The following is a 21,646-nucleotide window of genomic DNA, read 5'->3' on the forward strand; positions in this document are numbered from 1 at the left end:
CTTGGGCACAGTTGTTGGGTTTTCTGAAGGCTAGTATTCTACCACTTGAGCCACACACCACTTCCAGCTTTTTCTGTGTATGTGGTACCCAGGGCTTCATGCATGCTAGGCAAGCACTCTACTGCCAGACCACACTCCTGGCCTTGCCCGTCTTAAATTTAGTGTCACCAAATGCAGCACCTGCATTTCCTGTTCTTGGTAACTGTACCTACACTGATTCAGCAGCACCTTGTGTAGTAGCAGTTTTCCTTCAGGAAATAGCCTTCCCTACTCTTGAGTCCTGGAAAAGTGAAAAGCCATAGCCAAACTCGGCTACTCCCACACCCAAGCACCTAGTAGAACTGCTTAGAACAACCATTTACTCACTCACCTAGCTTGTAAGCAGGACTGGATCCATTGATTAACAAGTTTAATTAAAGCCAAATATAGTGATATATATATTACTAAATTGTTCAAATTTAATTCCACTAAAGTTACCTAATAAACCTACAGAATCACCAGAATTATTGGTGAAGACTATTCTTGGTTAATCCTTGTCAGTTATCTCTGATTATTTAAGATTCCTGTGATTTAGCATGTGTATTTGAACTTGTGGATCATAACTTGAAGATTAAATTCGTTCACACTGGCATAGATGCAGGCACAAGCACACATGCACATCTACTTGATGTGTTTAATAGAACTAATGAAAGCTAAGATGGTGCTAAGATGGTGTAGCATCTATGTAGGATGTATGCTGTAAGTGGGTTGATGGTATGATATATTGGTATACATATTTCATATATATATTTCCTTCCTGTGGTGCTGAACTTAAGACAAATTTTAATAAAAATGAAACCTAAACAAGACCATCATTAAGACTGTTTAGTGACAGCAAACTTTAAATGACTTAAAATTTTTGGAGTTAATGTGTTTAAAATTATGTCAAGCAAGTTAAGGAAAGAGCAACTTAAAATACATGCTGGAAATACAACATGGATTTTCTTGTAATGATACAATAACATCAAGTAGTTAATTTTTTATTCAGGTTTACAAAAGCAAAAGCTATTTTTCACAAATGAATCTTCATATGAAAACGAGTAATGTTTTATGCAAAGGAACTCTTTATTGTTTGATCTGTCTTAAAAGAAATGATTATAGAGGATGAAACATTAGAAATGCATATTCTCATTTAATCTGTAACAAATATAAAATCTAATGATATCCATGAATATGCAAGGTCAAGTGTAGATTTATGAAACCATGAATATAAATTCCCTGTTTATGAGGGATATGTAAGTATATGAGAAAGAAAAAGCAGAAGAGAGACAAGAGTGAGAGAGAGAGAGTTTGGAGAGAAGATGATAGACACTGGTAGCAACTGGGGAGAAATTATAGGCCATGGTGGACTTGCCATTGGGGGAATAGCAAATACCCAGAATTAAGGTAAGTAAGAATTTAAGGGAATTTCAGATTTATTTAACTGATTGCTTCAGATCATCTCTTTTTTTTTTTTTTTTGTTGGTCATGGGGCTTGAACTCAGCCTGGGCGCTGTCCCCAAGCTCTTCAGCTCCAGTCTACTGCCCTACCTCTGGGCCTGGGCATTGTGTTTGAGCTCTTCAGCTCAAGGCTACCACCCTACCCTTGAGCCAAGCCCCACTTCCCATTTTCTAGAGGTTAATTGGAGTTAAAAGTCTCAGGTCCTTTTGTGCCCACCCTGGCTTTGAACCTTGATCCTCAGATCTCAGCCTCCTGAGTAGCTAGGATTACAGGCGTGAGCCACTGCACCCAGTGCTTAAGATAATTTCTACAAAGGTTATTGCCCAGTGCTTAAGATGATTTCTACAAAGGTTGTTGAAAGTCTGTTGCAGCAGCCCAAACTCTTGGTTTTGTTTCATTGATTGGTGGTAAGCCATCATGGCAACCCTACTTTTATCTCAAACATATGAAAGTGAGAACATGACTAATTTCTCCCAAATTCTGAGCACTCTCAAAGGAACTTTACTATTTATATTATAAATTTTCTCAGATAATAATACTTAGTACACCATTTTCTTTACCCCATTGAACAGTGTGTGTCAATATAGTTCATTAGTTTCTAAGATACTCCATCTGTGTACATGCTTGAAATCTTGACAAGAAATATTTCATGGGTTACCTATTAGATAATAAATGTATGTTAATATTTGAGTATGAGATGAACCAGTAATAGATCAAGCACAATTTTATTGTTCCCTTATGAGTATTCTATTACTTTAAATGCTTTTTTATTGCTTTTCTTTTATAGCCTATTTACTTGTATTTTAATACATTTTTCTACAAAAATATTAGAGAATCTTCAGCTTTTCTTAAGAAAACAAATGTGTCAAGAACAAAAATGTGGGATGGAAAATTCCTCACAGTGTATTGTCAGGGTGCTTTTAATTTCATGCCTGTATGAAAGATACTAATGTAATTCCTAGGGACTAAATATTCCTCAGCCATTCACACTGAGAACTGTTATCTGGAGTAAAAGATTAAACTTACAGAATGGTGAATTACTAAACCTATAATGGAGTTAAGGCAATTCATTAATCTTTATCTGCCTGTCCATTTTTTGTAGTGTGAATAAAGTAGAACATTCATTTGTGGGATACTGCATAGATTCTAAGGGGTCTGGGAATTCTGAAGAGAAAGATGGGATTGAAATTGTTTTTTTTTCTTTTTAAATTATACACAGCACCTCTTTTCCTTACATGCCTCTGTTTTTCTTTTAGTGGCAGAGCATTTCTATAACACTGGTTGAGAAAGTTCAGATGATTGCTGTAATCCTAGGATCCCTGTTCTTAATAGCGAGTGTGACTTGGCTCCTCTGGTCAGCCTTCAGCCCCTATGCAGTGTGGCAGAGGAAGGACATCCTCTTTCAGATCTGCTATGGAATGTATGGTTTTATGGATCTAGTGTGCATAGGTAAGACCCCGACGTGACCACTCACCCACTGTCAGTAATCCATTGCTTTCCGCCATTAGAGTTCTACCAATCCTACCTAACATCCATAGGCTATTGTGGGGGTGGTTTACATCATCTTGACTTTCCACTTAATTATCTGGGTTGGGGAAGGGGGAGTGTCACAGTTTGGACATTTTTCCAGGGAAGGAAGAGGGGTTGAAGGTGTTTGGGGATGAATAATATGAAGGCCATCATGCATTCCTAAACAGTGACAGCAAGTCACCTTCTTTACAAAGCTGGGGGCACGGTGGCCGGGCACACATGGGCTGGTACCAAGGACATGTATGTTGGGGAGGGGCCCGCTGCCTTAAAGAGCTGTTCCATGGTTTGGCTCAGATTATCTGGGGAGGGATAGGAGGGATGTGGGGACATTTTTTTGTTGGTGGTGGTGCTCATCTCTTTGCTCTGCTTACTAAATTCAGTGTCATAGGAGAGAAAACGTGTCAAACATTTTAGCTAAACTAGACTTCACAAAAACGGATTATTTGATCTACTGGATCTGTCCTCTCTGTGATACCAATGGAAAAAACAGAAACTGAGCCATGCAACATTTCTATGGCCTTTGTGAGATGGTCCCAGCAGTGATGGTGACCGGTTGTTGGGGTGGAGTGAGGGAGCTGGAGAGGGACACGGGCCCTCAGGACACTTGCCCTGCTCTCCACCAGTTCCCAGCCTCATGGTTATAAAATGAGTTGAAAGGCATGGCCATGATTTACAACAGTAGTTCCTGAAGTGGCCCCTGGCTGTGGGCAATAGCAGATTCCCTATCACCTGTGTGCAACCCCACATCCTCAGTTTGAGCCAAAACTCCAGAGAGATCCAGCCATCTGTATTTCATAGGCCTTCTTCCTCCATTCTGATGCTTGGAACCAAAGGCTGGAGGAGATGGAGGCTGAGCTTGGAAGGGAATGGATTGGTTTCTAAGCCTTGCTTCTACCTGGCCAGTCCAGCTTCATCTCTCCATACTCCTATTGTCTCACTTATGAGAAATGTGAACAATAATCCCTACCATGCAGCCCTAAATAAAGGCTATTCGGATGATTAAATCATTATTCTTCTGATTAGGAATGGTAAATTGAACATAATTGAGTATATCAGAAACACCCAAATAAAATAATTTTAGATCACTTAAATCTGTACTTACTAAACTTTAACTAGCAATTTCAGTATCCTCAGTTATTATTTTTTAAAGACTTACCATATAAAATATCTAAAATATCATCAGCCTTTGCTGTCTTCTTTATTTCCTCCCTTGTCCTTGATACAAAACTAGTAAGAAAGAAAAATTATCATTTTGCGGGCCAGAAGGAAAAAAAAAGAGAGAATTGTCAGTACTGATAGGTATACCAAGCAGATTTTGAGTGAATTAAGTGGGCTAATTGTAAGAATGCTTTAGAATACATGACCTACTACACACGTAAGTATCTGGAAACTGGTAATCTCAGCTCAAATTTAACCTCTAAGTTACAGCTCTATACAAAGAAGAGCTACTAAAGTGTTCTATGCCTGGAGTCCCCCAACCAATTCAATGATAGTATTTATATGTTGAATGATATAAAACGTGGTGTTGGGAATACCTCAAAGCTAGAAGAAAGGATTGCACCATAAATAAATGATAAGGATTTGAGAATGTAGTTACCTAAATTTATTTTCAACTTTGTGTCTTTGTGTATCAGTTACAATAAATTTTAGAAGAAAGAGAGTTTCAGAGATAAATAAGAAAGATCCATTAGAATTCCAATTCTAGTTGGAGGAAGAAAAGCTGAGTTGACTTTCTTGGTATCATTTTGACACTAAGAAGGATCATACATTTCCTGGGTTAGAAAATAATTTTTTAAAAAGTTTTACAGCTGATATTTCATGTTGTCGTATGCCTTATATTTTGATTGCTTCTGGCAACATTTTGCTCAAGATCATAGGACTTTTGCTGTCGGGAGCCTGGACAGAGCAACAGTGGGCTCTTGGTAACATATGACAGATGGGCTTCTCCTGAAATTTGAGCACTTGCTTATTTTGTAAAGTCAAGTTTCTTGGGAAGTAAGTTGTCATTGTTTGAGAGACATTTAAAGACTTACAATACTTTTTGTTACCTTTTGGCTCATCCAAAGAAAATCTCTTTATTTTGTCTGTCTGTCTGTCTGTCTGTCTGTCTGTCTGCCTGCCTGCCTGCCTGCCTGTCTGTCTGTCTGTCTGTCTGTCTATCTATCTATCTCTATCTTGAATAGTATTAATAATTTTACTTGGCAGTCTCATTATATATTCTGTTTTAGCTCAATTAAAAAATGTTAATTTTCGGGGCCGAAGTTTGGCCTAGTAGTAGAATGCTTGCCTCGCATACACAAAGACCCAAGTTCAATTCCTCAGTACCATATATATATATATATATATATATATATAAAAAGTTGGAAGTGGTGCTGTGGCTAAAGTGGAAGAGCACTAGCCTTGAGAAAGCCCAAGGATAGTGCTCAGGCCCCGAGTTCAAGCCCTGGGACTGGCAAAAAAAAAGAAGAATATGCTGTCATGAATGTGTGAACAAGAAATAGTAGTTGGATAATATGAGAGATTAAGACAGAGGTATTTTGCCAGGGGAAGATTCCAGACTAATTTCATGGGAAAGGAAAAGCCAGCTGACGAACAGACACCGGACGAATAGAGATGTCCATTGGAAAATGTGAAATTAGTTTCCATTCAGGGGGTTTTAAAACAGTTGGACACATTCAGCTTGCTAACTTAATGTCAATATGAGAAACAACAGCTTGACAGCTTTGAATATTCTTAAGCAAGAATTCAGTAACCGCACAGGTGATTATTTTAAAATCCCCAAATGTTCTAATCCAGCCAGTAAATGCAATACTTAGGAAAAATCCTGAATTATTAAACAGAAATTTAAATATTTGCAGAATATTTATTTACTTGGGGAAATTTATTTCCAGTTATAGTGAATTTGTTCATTGCTCTTATTCATCGTTAATAGTTTTTTTTTTCTTTTAGAAAATGTAGGGCTTGTTTGTTGTTGTTCTGAATGTTTCCCATTCTCCCTAGAGCATAAGGGCCATTCCAGTTGAGTCACTGAGAGGAAGGTTGTTCTGTAGTACTGTTGGCAGTGAGCGTGTTTCATATCTGCATTATCCAGTAACATTTACCCTGGCTGCGCTGGCTCTGGTGCATTTGAAGTACAATTTAATGAGAATGAATACTACATTTATTATTTAATTTGAACTGAATTTAAGTTGCTATATGTAGTTAGAGGCCACTGCATTCCACAGCATAGTCTCTAGATCATGGAATGGTAAATTTGTAACCTGAGACTGTCTGTTAAATGGGTTGTAGTTTCTAGATGACGAAGGAATGAATAAAGGGGGGGGTGGAATACAAACATGATGTGAGGGGATGTGAGGTCCAGAGGTACATTTCACGGAATTAAACTATGAAAGGATACAGCTTAATATTTAGATTTTTTGCAACACTCTCCACCCTTAAGTAGGTGACATTTAGATTTGATTGGTCCCAGAAAAATGGATAGAAGGGATTTAAATCTCTGACCTGGAGACAGGGGCAGTAACTGAGGGAGCACAGAAGTCAAAGCAGGCTGGGGCTGGCTCCTTCCAGAAAGACGTGCACAGTGGACAAGGGCGGGTTAGCAAACTCAGGGACCCAAGGAAAGGCATGCCAGCTGTCATGCACTCCTGCCTGGTCTAGCCACCTCGGAGCACCGAAAACCAGGACACCCACCTGTTCATGCCCCTCGACGCTTGAGCTGCGGGAGAAAGACCTTGATTCAAGCTTGAAGGATTAGGAGATGGTGACGTGATGACCGATTTGTTGGGTTAATTTGTATGAAGAAATTGTAGGTGGCTTCCAGTCAGTGTCGTATGAGTAGATGGGGGTGACTTTAGTTTCACAAAGAAGCAACAAACTGAAGCCCTGTTAAATGTGGGGTTTCTAAATCTAAATTCATGTTTCCCAGGGCTTTACAGGACACATGCTTCCTGTAATTATTTCTATAGGCAAGGATTCCAGGAGGGGAGATTCAGACTTGCATAATTAGAACTTGGGTGGTTTATTTTTGTTGTTGGTGTTTAGCTTCTTTTGGGATTTTAGTTTTTGTGTACCAGTCCTGGGACTTGAACTCAGAACTTGAGTACCATCCCTTAGCTTTTTTTTTTGCTCAAGACTGGCACTTTACCACTTGAACCACAACTTCACTGCAGATTTTTGCGGGGTAATTAGAGATAAGAATATCATGGGTTGGGTGTGGTGGCTCACACCTGTAATCCTAGCTACTCAGGAGGCTGAGATCTGAGGATCACAATTCAAAATCAGCCTGCGCTCTGAAGTCTGTGAGATTCCTATCTCCATTAACCACCAGAAAACTGGAAGTGGCACTGTGGCTCATGGGGTAGGGTGGTAACCTTGAGCTGAAGAGCTCAGGACAATGCCCAGGCCCAGAGTTCAAGTCCCATAACTAACATAAAAAAGAGTATCATGGACTTTCCTGCTCAAGCTGTCTTCAAACCATGATCCTCAGATCTCAGCTTCCTGAGTAGCCAGAATCACAGGCGTGAGCCACCAGTGTTAAATTGTGATGGATCCTTTTCCATGGCTCGGTGTAAAGGCCTTACACTCTTCTCAAACAAGAAGTTCTACTGTCCCACACCTTGCCAGTTGTGGATATCTGCTTTGTCCTCTATATCGTTATATCTCAAATTCAAGCCCTCGGAATACAGAAGCTGTAAGCACCCATGAACACACAGCAGTGTGCCCCCCGGGAAACCAAAATGTCTCCCAGGGCTCTTGAAGTTCCACACTGATGGTTTGTGCCTTACATTGAGGGATTCCAAAAAATAAATGATATTCAATCTAAACTGAGAAGTCTAAACATATCAAATATTCTTTTCTTACCATACATTCTTTTTGCACAGATTGTATATTCTCCAACCAAAGCTTTTCCCTTTACTTTCCTTTTTGGTTATACTGGAGTTTGAACTCAGGGTTCACATTTTCTCCACAGGTGGTTTACAGCATGAGCAAAAAAGGGCCCCTGCTCCTCGTTTGGTTTGTTTTTGTGGATTAGGACCTTCTGTTTTACCTTGGACTGGCGTTTGGCCCAAGATCCTTCTCCTTCTGCCTCCTGTGTGCTTGTGATTGCAGGCATTACAGTTGACGCCATCCTACTAACGTCTCTTCCCAGATTGCTGGGTTATTGGCAGGCACCACTCAGGCTTCAATCTAAGCTCATCTCTTCTCATAGTTTCAAACAAAATCATTCTTTTTTTTTTTGAAAATCATTCTTGAGATTCATGTATTATCTATTTGAAAACCAAGACACTTTCCCCCCTCCTGCTTCTGATATGGCTTTACTTTAGAAATGTTTTCCCAGGTAGAGAAGCTAGAAGTAAAACATGATTTAACATTATTGGACCTGAAACTTAGAAAGCACATTTTCTTACTTTGTGAAATCATAGGAGGAAAATGAAGCATTTCCCTCAATCTTTCAGGCTAATCAGACGTGGTCCCCATGAGTAAGCTCATGCAGCAGCAGTGTTTGCTTTTCTAGCTAATGACAGAGTTTATGCCTGATCTGCAGCTAAGGCAGTGCCTTAGTTACAGACCTATCAACCTAAGCAAATAATAATTCAGGGAGTAACTTTACTGTTATGGTAAAAAAAATTGAATAGATGCCAAGAAAAATGTGAATGTGTACTAAACTACATTTTTCTCTGTAAAAATTTCTCATGCTTCCTGTCACCTCTTAGCATGATTCAGAAGTTGCCAATTTTCTTAAAGTACTTTTGATCTAGAACATGTCTAATGAAAAGGGAGATGCATCAGGAAGAAGTTAGTGTTGCAGTCGAAACATGTTATAATTCAGAGCAGGAAATATAGACATGTTCTTCAGAGCACCAGGGAGACCCCTCAACCTCTTCTCAGGCCACTGACCATAAGGACATTTCTTTTCTTTTTTCTTTTTTGGCGTTTGTGGGGCTTGAACTCATGGCCTGGGCCTTGTCCCTGAGCTCTTTAGCTCCAGGCTAATGCTCTACCACTTGAACCACAGCACCATTTCCAGTTTTCTGTTGGTTAATTAGAGATAACAGTTTCACGGATTTTGTGCGTGGGCTGGCTTTGAACCGAGATCCTCAGATCTCAGTCTCCTGAGTAGCTAGGATTACAGGTGTGAGCCATCAGCGGCCACCTTCACAGGGACATTTCTCTGTTTTCCATATTTTTTTTTATTGTAAGTAATAGAAGGGTTCCATTATATTCACCAGATAGAAGGTGCATTACTTCACATACATTGACACCCTTTCTCATGTCTTGGTCCCTATTTCCTTCCCCCCACCCCCACCCCTCATCTTGTTTTCCCCCTTCCCTATCTAATTTCAAATAACCAAATAAACATATATACAATATATCAGATAACAAGATAAAATGCTGTAACAATATGAGATAACCAAGGGACAGCAAAAGAGATGAGAGATAACAGTACATTAAGGACAACAATCAACTCGTTATATGGCTTTTGTTTCTATATCTTGGAGGTCATTTTGTTTAGTGTCATACTATATGGCCTTATGTATCAGGCTAGGTTTTGCTCTATTGTAAATCTCTGCTAGGAGAGCCCAAGGTTTCTACTGATTATGACAAATGAGGGAAACCATTGAGCTTATGTTTTCGCAGGGACATTTCTTATCACCAGATATTTATGGTTGCATATACAGTGTGGATCCTGCAGAGATGCTGTTCTACTCTCTTTGAGGATATCTGAGTGACTTTCCCAGGCTCCCTTTAGAAGAAAGCCCACCAACCCCCCCCCCCCCCGTGTGGACTGAAACCAGCCACCTCTACCTCTATCTTTTTCTCTGTGGGAAGTAGAGAACACAGAAACCAGTTCCCCTCCCCCAACTAGTTTCTCCCACCCCTCTCTTATACCTTCCTACATTTCCTGTGGTGTTGAAGCCTTCCAAACTCAAAATTGTCAGTAGATTCCATCAAAAGGCTTCGCAGACATGCACAGTAGTTTCTTTGGTCCCCAACCCAGAGGTCCAGCTTTAATCTTCCATCAGTAACCCTCCTCCTAACCTTCAAGCACCATCACTGCCAGATTTAGAATCCAGTCACCAGGGACAACCAGGAAAATAAGGCTTTCATGGCAGCAGGTCAGCTCTGAGCCATAGAACCGGGGGTGCAAGAGGTTGCTTACGTGCCAGGACCGACAGCTAGCATTATGGTGGAAGGTGGTGGTGGGAGGTGTTACGACTGTATTTGTCCCTCGAGTTTTGTAGGACGTGGAGAAGTCTGCATGAGTCATAAGGCATGTTGGGAAAAAAGCCCAACTTAGAGTTTGGCATAATAGCCAGGAAAGTTGATTAGCCCAGTATTTCCTTTGAATCTTCCCATCACTGTAATTTTCCCTCTGCATAGAAGAAACACATCAGCCATCCTGCCCCAGGAAATTTTCCATTTCCTGAGATATAATTTGATTGGGGACCCTACATCCCTCAGCACCACAATTTGGCTACTTCAGAGCCCCTTTGGCCGGCTGCTGCTGTAGGGAGGACAGAAACCTTCTCCCACTGCTGCCCAGAGCCCCTCTGGGTTTCTTTCTGATTCCATTCCAGCAGGAGCACTGCTGTTGGGGTTCAGACACATTGTGACTGTTAAGAGATTTGGGTGCTCTGCCTGCTTGCTTCATTCATTCCTGATGTGGAGTGGAATTCCTTCACATGGATAGATTGGTCCTTGAGTTCGCAATGTGTTAGCATGCTTCCAGCAGGAGATAGGCCTTCTGGGTTGGGAAAGGGTCCAGTGAGTCTGTCCCCAGGAAACATAATCCCCAGTGCCTCCTTCACACCAGTGTCCCGGAGGCTGTATGCCTCCCCAATGGCCCAGGCAGAGTAGCTCTGTGCAATAGGAAATAGTTAAATAATAGGTAATCCTTCATAGACTTTGAGAAGTAGGTCATTATCTCTTTACCCAGGAAATACAAATGATAGGGTCTTCTGTGCCTTAATCATACTGATGTTTACCAATTTCTCTAAAGATTATTATCATGGTTGGTTATTAGCATTATTGTTGCTTTTAAAACCCCAGGAGATAAAATAGAATCGAGCTTATTTTGCTACTTGCCCTTTAGAGCTGTGCTGAGATGTTCTCTTCAAGCTAATTAACCCCTTAGGTCTTCTATGAGGCAAACAACGAAAATCACTAACCCAAGGCAGCCTTCCTCTTATGTGACCTTGTAAAGTTCATATTCATTGGAATAATCAGTAACATAATTAGCGGAGTGGCAGACTAAGTATGTTGTTATGGTTGATTTCCTTCTCCTCTATCGGAAATGGAGCACTTACAGCCATCTCTCTTAACTGGAGCGCCTAGCCAAAGAGAATATTAGCTACCTCTGGAGCCAGCATATGTAGTTTATGTGTTTATGGATTAATCCTCCTGCAAAAGCGATAAAATGAGAACAAGGATGAGGAAAACTGTCCTTGATCTAGGACTAGTTTTACATGTTTAGATGATTGGAGACCAGCAAAAGATTACTCCATGCCATGTGAGCATTATGTCACACGTGAACATTATGTCACATGTAAACTGTAGTGAGGAAGGCTGTATATGGACAGGAACATAGATATTCGTGTGCTATCTGTGAGAAGCAATAACAGATCAATTTGAATATTTCTGGGTCCTAGAATGTAACATGCTCTTGCTTTATCTGCCTGCTGCAAGGAGCCATGCAGGTATAGAAGAAACTAGAATAACCAGAAAAATTCCAAGACGGAAAATATGTGTGAGAACTGATAGGAGAAGATTAATCATATTTAGGAGCAGCAAAGATATAATGGAAGAAAGAAAAGCTTGAAGTCAATTTTAAATATGATCAGGAATTAGGAAAGGACTCAGAAAGAGGCAGCTGTTGGACTTAGTAGTATGTCTGTGATAGCATGTATCATTTTTAGAGGAGTCTTATCAAGTTTGGTATGGCAAGAACAAAAGTAGCCATGAGGAAATGGGGTGAGCATGTGGAAAGATTCTGTGAGTGGAGCTCAAGAGTGAGACCCCATAAAGGATCATTTCTTTGCTAGGATTCATCATCTGATCATGAAAAAATGTCCTTGACTATGGTAAAGTAGGGACAGAGTCATGGTGGAGAAAGCAGGAAAGATTAAAATAAGACAAGAGAATGACCAGGCTTTCATTAAGACTGGGCTGCTAGAATTAAGAGATAGTGTTTCGTATGTTGGAGGTAGAGGGTGATGAGGATGTGTCTTAAGGGGAGGGAAAGGGCGTCAGCATTGACCCCAGGCTGATGTTAGCAACAGAAGATGAAGAAGGGAGACAAAGAGCACAGATTCCTTTAGCATGATCTTTTTTTGTGGAATTTCTGGAGACAGATTAGTTGTTGGCTTGTGAGCAGCTAAATTTCAGCATTGAGAGATTTCTATCTGGTAGTTGAAGCTGGTGTCTGTCTCCTTTTGAGGAATATCTTGTAATTGTGAGAATGGTAGACTTTTGCTCCAGGATTAGTAATGGAATGTATACTGCGGAATGAAAAAAAATAAGTAAAGCAATAGATTGTCAATGGGTTTTTCAGAACACAAGTGTTGTTAGGAATTGATGGCCTCCTTTGTGCTCTGTGTTTGCTTGGAAATGGCAGAGATATTTCCCATTTGGCTCAGGTTTATGGGCATGGTCATTACGTGAGTCTCTGGTCTGGGGCTGTTTGGTTCTTTGGTCCAGGGGAACACTTGATGAGCAGGCTGACCAGCTTCTAGGTGAGGAGGCAGATCTTTGTAAAGAACTGCTGGTTCTTTTATCCCATCTGCTCCCTCTATCCATACCCTTTCCACTTTCTACATGAAATATAAGCCTTGACCCTCCTTGGATTTCCTTTTTTTTTAATATTAATTTAGTTTTCATTGTAAAGTTGTTGTACAGAGGTGTTAAGTGAGGTAATAAGAACATTTCTTCATGAATAGTGTCACCCCTCCCCCATTTTTCTCCCAATTATTTCTCCCCCTCGCTTCTCCCTCCTAGGATTTTCAAATCTAATTTTGGATTGCCTGCCTCTGAGTGCCTTCAGTGACTTAAAATATTTTTGAATATTTCAAGAAACAATACTTGATATATCTTCATTTAAATATTATCACCACCAGATTAAATCAACATTTCAACATTTAAATAAAATCCTTCAGGCCCAATAATGCTACATCTTTTCTCTCTCCCTTGTATTTAGCAAAAATTGATTGAATTCATATCACACACCAGACACTATAATAGCAGTAAGCAAGGAAAACTACAGGCATTTGTGTGGGAGGGGGTGAAGTATGTGTGCATGTATATGTGCGTGCGTGTGTGTGTGCGTGTGTGTGTGTGCACACGTGCAAGTATACGTGGGCATGCACATGTGTGTATTTGATTTGTTCAGGGAGAAAATATGAGAAAATCTGAATCTGAAACCTTAATCATTCATTGTATAAATGTAGAAGTGGGCACTCCAGAAACTTCTTTGTTTTATGGTTTCAGCTCAGGACTTTTCAGAAGACAAAATGAGAAGAATTTAGTGAGGAAGAGATGAGGAGTCCTGGTTTAGTTGATGTGTGAAACAGCCCTTCACAGAGATGGGGTGGCAAGACAAGAACACATCCATGTTGTATCAGATCACATTTGTGTCATCGTAACGAGCATCTTTTCATTTGTTCTGTTACCTATTTTGGTGGTGGGGTTGCCTGGACCATTGGTATTTAGAAAGTAGCCAGCCTCTACTATTGGGGGGGGGTTAGTCATAGCAAGCTTTCAGAATAATTCATAGTTCTCATCAGATTTCTCACGCAAAATATTTCATTCTCAGCGGTCATGTTGAATCTGCATTTGTGCCCTTGAGCTGTGAGCGCTTATGAGCACTATACCCTTCTCAGAATGGTCCTGTGAATTTTATTTGGTTCTAGGCAGTTCTGAGAGGATCTAAGGTCTATGTCATTTATATTAAACAATAGAAAAACAACATACCTTTTATGGAGCTAAGCACACTTTATGAGGCCTAGCTATTCATTTTTTTCCTACATGAACAGCATAGGAGGGAGATAAGTACATACCAAAATTCCATGCATATATAGGACATTATTATTTCTAGAAGGCTGGGTTCAAGAACATCAATTTAATGACAGCTTTGTTTTATGAACATAGTGATTCATGTGATTAAATATTTATTACCTTTCATAAAATTTTTATCATTTTGCATTTTTGTGTGTTCTAACCACCATGTACGGTTCACTCAAATAAACAATATTGAATTCGTGTAGAATAAATTTGATACCTAATTATGTATTCAAGACTCATATTAACAAGATTGAACAGTGGAGAACCAACTTTAGAGTTACTGCCTCTAAACTCAACTCGCAGTTTTTGTAACTGCTGGGTATGTAACTTGGAATTAGTTGAAAAGTGATCCTAAGAAAGAGGAATTTTAGTACTTTTTAAAAAATCTAGCAAACATCACAGTTAAGGGTCTCATTTGATTAATTCTTCCAAGCAACTACACACCTCACCATCACCATATGCCAGGAGAAACTAAGAATTCAAAAGTAGAACCAGTTGATGGGATGAGGTCTGAACAGTTCCAAATAAACAGGTCTCAAAATCTCTAGTCTGCTTCTAGAGCCCACTAACAACTCATTTATAAAGTTTACATACACACAGGTGAGCATGCATGCATGTGTGCACACACACACACAAGCGCGCGCGCACACACACTCCCCACGTCAGAAAAAGTAGAGAGGGAAATTTTGGTAAGGGGAAAAGAAGGAATTTAGGTCAGAAACCTTAGGCATTTTCACAGTCAAGAGACTTTTCTGGCCAGACACTTGTGCTGCACTGTGATTTCTTCAGTTTTCCCAAGTGCCATTTTAGCGGAGGACTTTTAGGAGCTTTACATCAGGTCTTCTGTGATTTCATCAGAGGCTACATGTCCAAGGGAAAGCTGTTGGTAAGCATGACTTACAAACAGAGCGCCTACCATTTTCATGCTCTTGTCTTGGGTGGCCCGCTGGTGTTTGGATGAGAACTGTCCTTCATAAATTCACATGTTGAAGGCTTGGGTCCCCAGTGTAATGCTCAGAAGTGGGGCTTTTTGGAAGTCACTGGATCGTGAGGGCCTTGATCTAGGCAGTGCATTCATCCGTTGATAGATTCACAATACAAAGGCACTGAGAGGCAGTAGAACTAAGAAGTCAGTCAGTCCTGAGGATGTTTTACCCCCTTGGATGTTTTTTGCCTAGCTATCAGGCCCAAAGTAACCATCAAATCTAGCCTCTGTGTCTGCTGTTCAAAATAATAAGCCTTTTACCTCTTTTGTTAATGTTTTTCTCAGGTGTTTGGTCATAGTGATGAAAAGCTGATGACTACAGCATTTCAAGGGTCTTTAACAGTGCAGTGCCAGTGACACACAAAGCTTTTTAAGATGGCATCCCATTATATGCCTCTGCTCCTTCACAGCCTCTGGAATGTGGTGTACACCTGTTTTTAAGGAGAGTATTGTGGTTTATCTACAAGACCTGTTGTAGTTATCTTAGGCTTCCATCACAAAATACTACACATAGGTGACTTAAGCAATATTTTTAGTGGTTCTAACAGCTCAGAAATATAGGATGTTCACACATTTGAGGTCTGATGACACCTTTTCTCCCTGGTTTGAAGACACCTGTCTTCTGATTATGCCCTCCTGTTTCTGTACCTGGGCATGGGCCTGTGTGGGGGCAAGGGAAGGCTAGTGTGTCTCCTTTTCATAAGGCAGTTTGTCCCACCACCAGAGTGTGACTCTCATGACCTTCATTAACTCTTACCTTGCAACTCCTTGTACTGGGAGTAGATGATTCTGCATGAATTCCACAAGAATCTCTTTTTAACAGGGCATACATTGGAAATGTAGCAAGGACAGGACTGTCTTATTCAAGGTTTGTATTTAGAGACCTTTGAGTCCTCTGATTTTCATATCGCTATGATATTAGACAAATGGTTAAACTCCTCTGTCTTGACCTTAATTTCCTCACTTGTTCCATAATAGCATCTATCTGTAGAGTTTTCGCCATGCTTGCAAATAAGTGAAAATAAAACAGGTCAGCTTTTGGATAGTGCTTGGTACTGTTAGCTTATTTTGTACAAAAAAGCGAAAGTATTCAAGTCAAAGCTGAAAGTGATAACACAAAGTATTAAATTGTTTGACTAGTTGTATGGTAGTTAATAACTACCAAACTACAAATTCTTAAATTTTGCAAGTCTTCATTAATTTTAACATTTTGGTTCTGCCTGGGCCATCTTTCTCTTCATTGCTTTGTGTAGTGAACTCATACTTGTTGCCATAAAAATTTCAACTAACACATTGTTTCAAAAATTGGAGCATATCCTACTTATGTAAAACCTTATTTCAAGTCTGCTTTGTTTTTTTAAATTATTCCTTAACACAAATGTTCTTTTGCATACCAATAAGGTTGCATTCCAATTAAATATTACTGGCAAAGAAAAGGATGGAAGCAACCCTTCCCACACACTCACTCTTCCAAACACCAAATTCCCATAATTCACATGTTGTTTACATTTCATAGACATTGTCATCCCTGTTCCGTGCAGGCTAGTGATTTGGATGACAAAGTCAGGCCAAGTCTTAGAAGACATGAGCTATCAAAGTAACAAATCTGTTGGATAATCAGTAAGAAATTAGAGCAGAACAGTTTCTAAAGGCTAGCTTTTCAGCACAATAAATCAAATATGAAGGAATCATTACCCTTGGATATAAAGATCATAGAAGCTATTTCCTTATATAACTACCTGAAAACAAAGCATTGGCCACAACTTCAGAACACTTGGAGAAGAAATATCCTTGGGAAGAAGTTCATTATATCTCATGGAAATTTCCAGAAGGCAAAGAGTAATTTTGAATGCTCACAGTGAATAAAATATAATGTAAATACCAGTTGTGTCCTAAACATAATGGCATCACTAAACCTGGGGTTGTATGTTCACAGGATTTTATCTACATGAGAATTTCATTTAGTTCTCTTTAAGTTTGATTCACTATGGCTTACAAAGACCTGAAGAGATAGATAGATAGATAGATAGATAGATAGATAGATAGATAGATAGATAGATAGATAGACAATGTATTAACACTCCTTTTTTTTTCCAAAGGATTAGTCAAAGTTGTCCAAACTAACCAGAAATGTTCAGAAAGCAGCAAGAATTACAAGTCCAGATGACTAGATATTTGTTTACTGGTAGTAACAGAGTTTGAACTCCTCCTATGTGCTGAACTAGTGCTCTGCTCCTTGAACCACACTGGATTTTTGCTGGTAGAACCTTCAAAGTAGCTTGAAATAGCTTTGAAGCTCAGTCCTCCAAGCCCCAGCCTCCTTTGGTAGCTAGGATTATAGAAATGAGCCATCAATGCCTCTCTACGATGGCTAGATTTTTCTTTTTGGCCAGTCCTGGGCTTGAGCTCAGGGCCTGGACACTGTCCTTGGACTTTCTCAAGGCTAGAGCTCTACCACTTGAGCCTCAGCACCACTTCTGGCTTTTTTTTTCTATGTGTGTGGTACCGAGGAATTGAACCGGGGGCTTGATGCATGCTAGGCAAGCACTCTACCACTAGGCCAAACTCCCAGCCCTGGCTAGATTCTTTTTTAAAGGATGATTTTGTTACTGAGATTTTGAATTCTTTAGTGACTGATGAATTTCTTATTTGCTCCCATTTGGTAAATTTATGTATTCACAAAGCATTTACTGAATGCATTTCTGGAAAGTAACTTTAAATCTGATTTCAGGCCTTTCAAAGACATTTGATTTTTTATAAAGAGAATAATATTTGTCAGAATTAGTAGTATGTCTTGGTGAATCCCTTGCTCCCTACGCTACCACACATGGCTGTAACGGACATGTTTCAGGATACAATTGCTTTGTGATTAGTATGCTAAAAGTTTCTCACCCCATATATCTGTGACTTTTTAGTTAATAAAAATGTCATTCCTATGTAGTTAACATCTCAGAGGAAATTTGAATGTTTTACAGTTGATGAATTTCAACTTCTCTGAATGTAAAAATTAGGTGTTTCCATTGTGTTTTAAGGAAAAAAAATGCAGAATCAGAAAGGTTAAATCATGGGCCACGAGAAAGCAGTTAAACTCTAGTGATCTTGGCTTGTAATTCTGGCTGCTTCTTGAATACATGTGGTTGTCTGGGTTAACTTTGATTTTTCCTCTGGAAAAAGAAGTGTCTAAAGCAATAGTTTGACATTGTTATGATTAACTGAAACTTTACATTTCTCCTCATTATTTGGGCAGTGTACAAATAGTTGAGGTCAAAAACATTTTCATTTGAAAAAGCCGCATGCATTTTTTTTAAAGTAGGCTTCTAGATATCTTTGGAAGCTTTTAAATAACATGTATCAGAAATTTATCTCCTGCTAAGGGAAACAAGGCAAATGGAAAAAATTCTGATTTTCAAGGATGAGATACCTTAATTACCTACCTAGCAAAAATGTCATGAAAATAATTTCCCCAACAAAATCATGCTCAAGGCCTTACTTGTTGTACCTGTGAGAAAATCACTACCAGTATTTCAGTCGTGCTTTTCTCCATCGCCAAATTCTGAACTGCCCCCCTGGTTTCATTGCAGTTCCTGTCACATTTTCCTGAGTTTCACTGACACTTTGAGATCAACCTTCTAATCCTCAACGTCCCCAGCACATCTCAGGTTAAGTTTCCTAATAAATTAATGTTCTTACCTTATATCCCCATTTGCTTAGTGTGAAAAATACACTTGAAATGTGCTTAAAGCCAGGAGGGCTCAGCAAGTGAAGTCCCATGGCCTCCTTTTCTCTCTTCCCCGCTCACCATAGGGGATGCAGTGGTTATCATTCTCATGCTTTCATGCCTTTACCGTATCTTTGTGTACCTTCTTTCAGAAGTTTTCATTTTTCCTTGTGAGCTGAGATTTTTCACTGTGGTTGCAAGATCTGCCCATAACAGTGTGTGTGACTTCATTCTCCCATTGTCAGACAACATCAGATCCATTCTTCTCAGGATGCATGTTGAGACTGCTTGAAATAGTCTTCAGATATAACTGGTTATTCAATGAATGCTTTTTCATGTTTCTCCATGCATTCATTGAACAAATGGTTGTGCCAATTGGCTTATTCCACCCCTTGACATGCCGTCTACCACAAGGACTCTTCTCTGGCCTTTCTGCTGACTTTTCATACAATCTGCTCCCTCAGAGAACAGATGTCTACATCTGGAAGGACCTTTTCCCCAAGGGACTCATTTATTCTCTGAGTGGTCCCAAATTAAAAAGTGGATCTCCATGCTGAAATGTAAACTCAGGGAAGACAGGATGAGTGGTGGATGCGGAGCGGGCAGTGAGATTGGCTCTGGACACTAGTGTATCACATCTGACTGATGATCTGGCTCTTTACATTCGCCAGATTTCCTGAGAACTCTATACTACCCATCAGATTCAAAGGCTCTGTGTGAGCCTGCCTGGCTCAGACTCCTGCTCTACCACTCCCAGTTGTATATTCTTGTGCAGATTCTTTAACATCCCTTCCACTTGGTTTCCTTGTTGGTGAAGCGAGGGAAATGCTAGTATTTATTTCCCAACACAGTGGTGAGAACTGAATGAGGGACATAAAGCTTTCAAAATACCTAAGGGGTATTCTGAGCCATGATAGCGCAAGTGAATTGTACTCACAACAGCTTAAGTATCTACAAGTTAGGGCGTTTTCCCTCTGTAAATACTCCTGGAAGCTGACTGTAGTATTTGAGAACTCTGAATATTGTATTTGTTGATGTTAATAAACAACAGAACAAACTGTTTCTTGAATGTTGTGCTGCTATGCAAAATAACATTCCCAGCTTTTGTCACCAGTCTTTGTTTTTTATATTTTCTGTTGAATTTAGGGCTCATTGTCCATGAAGGAGCTGCAGTTTACAGAGTGTTTAAACGCTGGAGGGCCGTTAATTTGCACTGGGATGTATTAAATTATGACAAAGCCACAGACATTGAAGAAAGTAGCCGAGAAGAGTCATCCGCAAGCAGGACTTTATGGTTACCACTGACTGCACTGCGAAACAGGAACTCTGTGCACCCGATGCAGCTCACCTCGCCAAGGTTTCAGTGCGGCTACGTGTTACTGCATCTGTTCAACCGCATGAGGCCCCACGAGGATCTGTCAGAGGATAACAGCTCGGGGGAGGTGGTGATGAGAGTGACCTCAGTGTGAGGGGCGGATCCGAGGGTGCAGCAGGGACAGTCCTGCACAATTTGGAATGTAATTGCAATGAATGGCAAAACCACAGCACTTCCAAACATACACACACACACACACACACACACACACACACACGCACACACAGACACACACACATACACACACACCTATGAACTTTTTAAAATTTATGCTTTTTATATGAACATTTGAATTGCAAATACATTTTCTGAAAAAAACAAAAGAGTCTTTCTGTTTTCTGATTTCCTATATCCTTTATAAGTCAGTACTTGACATCATAATGCATATAATTTAATTCTATATAGTCAAACATGATGGAAGTTTTCCTTAATGCCCCGGTCTTTTTTTTTCTTGCTCATTTTAAATATATTTTTATCAAACTGTTGGCTGCATGTGTAATTTTTCAGACAGTCTGAATGGGTCACTTGGAAGATGGCATAGGCAGGTTTTAAAGTGCCCAGGGCACAACATCCGGGTGTTTCTGGATGCTGGGTGGCAAATCCCTCCTGCCTTGTGCTGATTGACAGTCTCAAGGGAAGCTTTTTACACTGATGAAAAATGCCCTATACTGAGGATGCAATGCTAGGTAATATGGGCTACTGTCTACATTCTGAAGCACCGTGAGTTTCCAAAAAAGAAAAATTAAAGGAAGATTGTTTTGTTGGATACTTAACCCCCAACACTCACTAAAATGCCCCACAAGGTGCATATTCTATTAATACTCTGTTTTTTAAAAAAAGTAAAACTGCCTCATATTTCCATAGTCCTTTAACAGACCTATTGCAATTAACTTGGTAAATTACTAGTATTTTAAATTACATAATCACCACCTTAATTAGATTTTCTTTGGGTAAAAGCTTAGACACCCTCTTAATCATTTGGAACACTAATCTTATTACTGTGTTTAATGAAGCCTTGTGAAAGACTTTCACCAGCAGTGAAAAGTCTTTCTCTCTTACTGGATGGACTCGGTCAGTATGCTTTTTTTTAATGAAAACAAGAAAACATGAAGATACTGAGTCCTGAGAAATGTTTTTATCCAGTATTAGGATGTTTCACCCTTTTCATATACCAGCTGGAAGCGGTCAATCATTTTAATTACAGCGACAGAAGAGAGGAAGAAGAGAGGAAGAGGCAAGGGGTCATGTTTCCTTCAGGAACATGAACTGAACAGGCAGATGTCATTAACAATTAAATTTAAACATCACTAGGAATAAAACACTCAATGCTCTTTTATTAAAAAAATAATTGAAAAGTAAAAGAAGAAACGTAATCGAAGAGTTTCCCTCTATAGTGAGCATTCAGATTCCTGTCTAGAAAATTCTAGTTCCTGAAATAATGTTCCCAGTTAAAAATTACAAATGACGGGGATGCAACAGTTTTCAAAATACAAGCAAAGA

The 21,646-nt window shown here is 39.7% G+C and overlaps 1 protein-coding gene across 1 annotated transcript in view; it reads left to right on the forward strand.

Annotated features, from left to right (window-relative positions):
• Nucleotides 1–20,469, forward strand: part of Marchf11 (membrane associated ring-CH-type finger 11) — a 69,120-nt gene extending 48,651 nt beyond the window's left edge. Inside the window, exons 3-4 of the mRNA XM_090331181.1 lie at nucleotides 2,737–2,929; nucleotides 19,918–20,469. Coding sequence (XP_090187307.1) covers nucleotides 2,737–2,929; nucleotides 19,918–20,240 — 516 coding nt within the window. The 3' untranslated portion in view covers nucleotides 20,241–20,469. The remainder of the gene's footprint in view (nucleotides 1–2,736; nucleotides 2,930–19,917) is intronic.
• Nucleotides 20,470–21,646: the final 1,177 nt, after the last annotated feature.

The sequence above is a fragment of the Megascapheus bottae genome, chromosome 4 (genome assembly GCF_031878675.1).
Source record: "Megascapheus bottae isolate mThoBot1 chromosome 4, mThoBot2.hap1, whole genome shotgun sequence".
In the NCBI taxonomy this organism is placed as follows: Eukaryota; Metazoa; Chordata; class Mammalia; order Rodentia; family Geomyidae; genus Megascapheus; species Megascapheus bottae.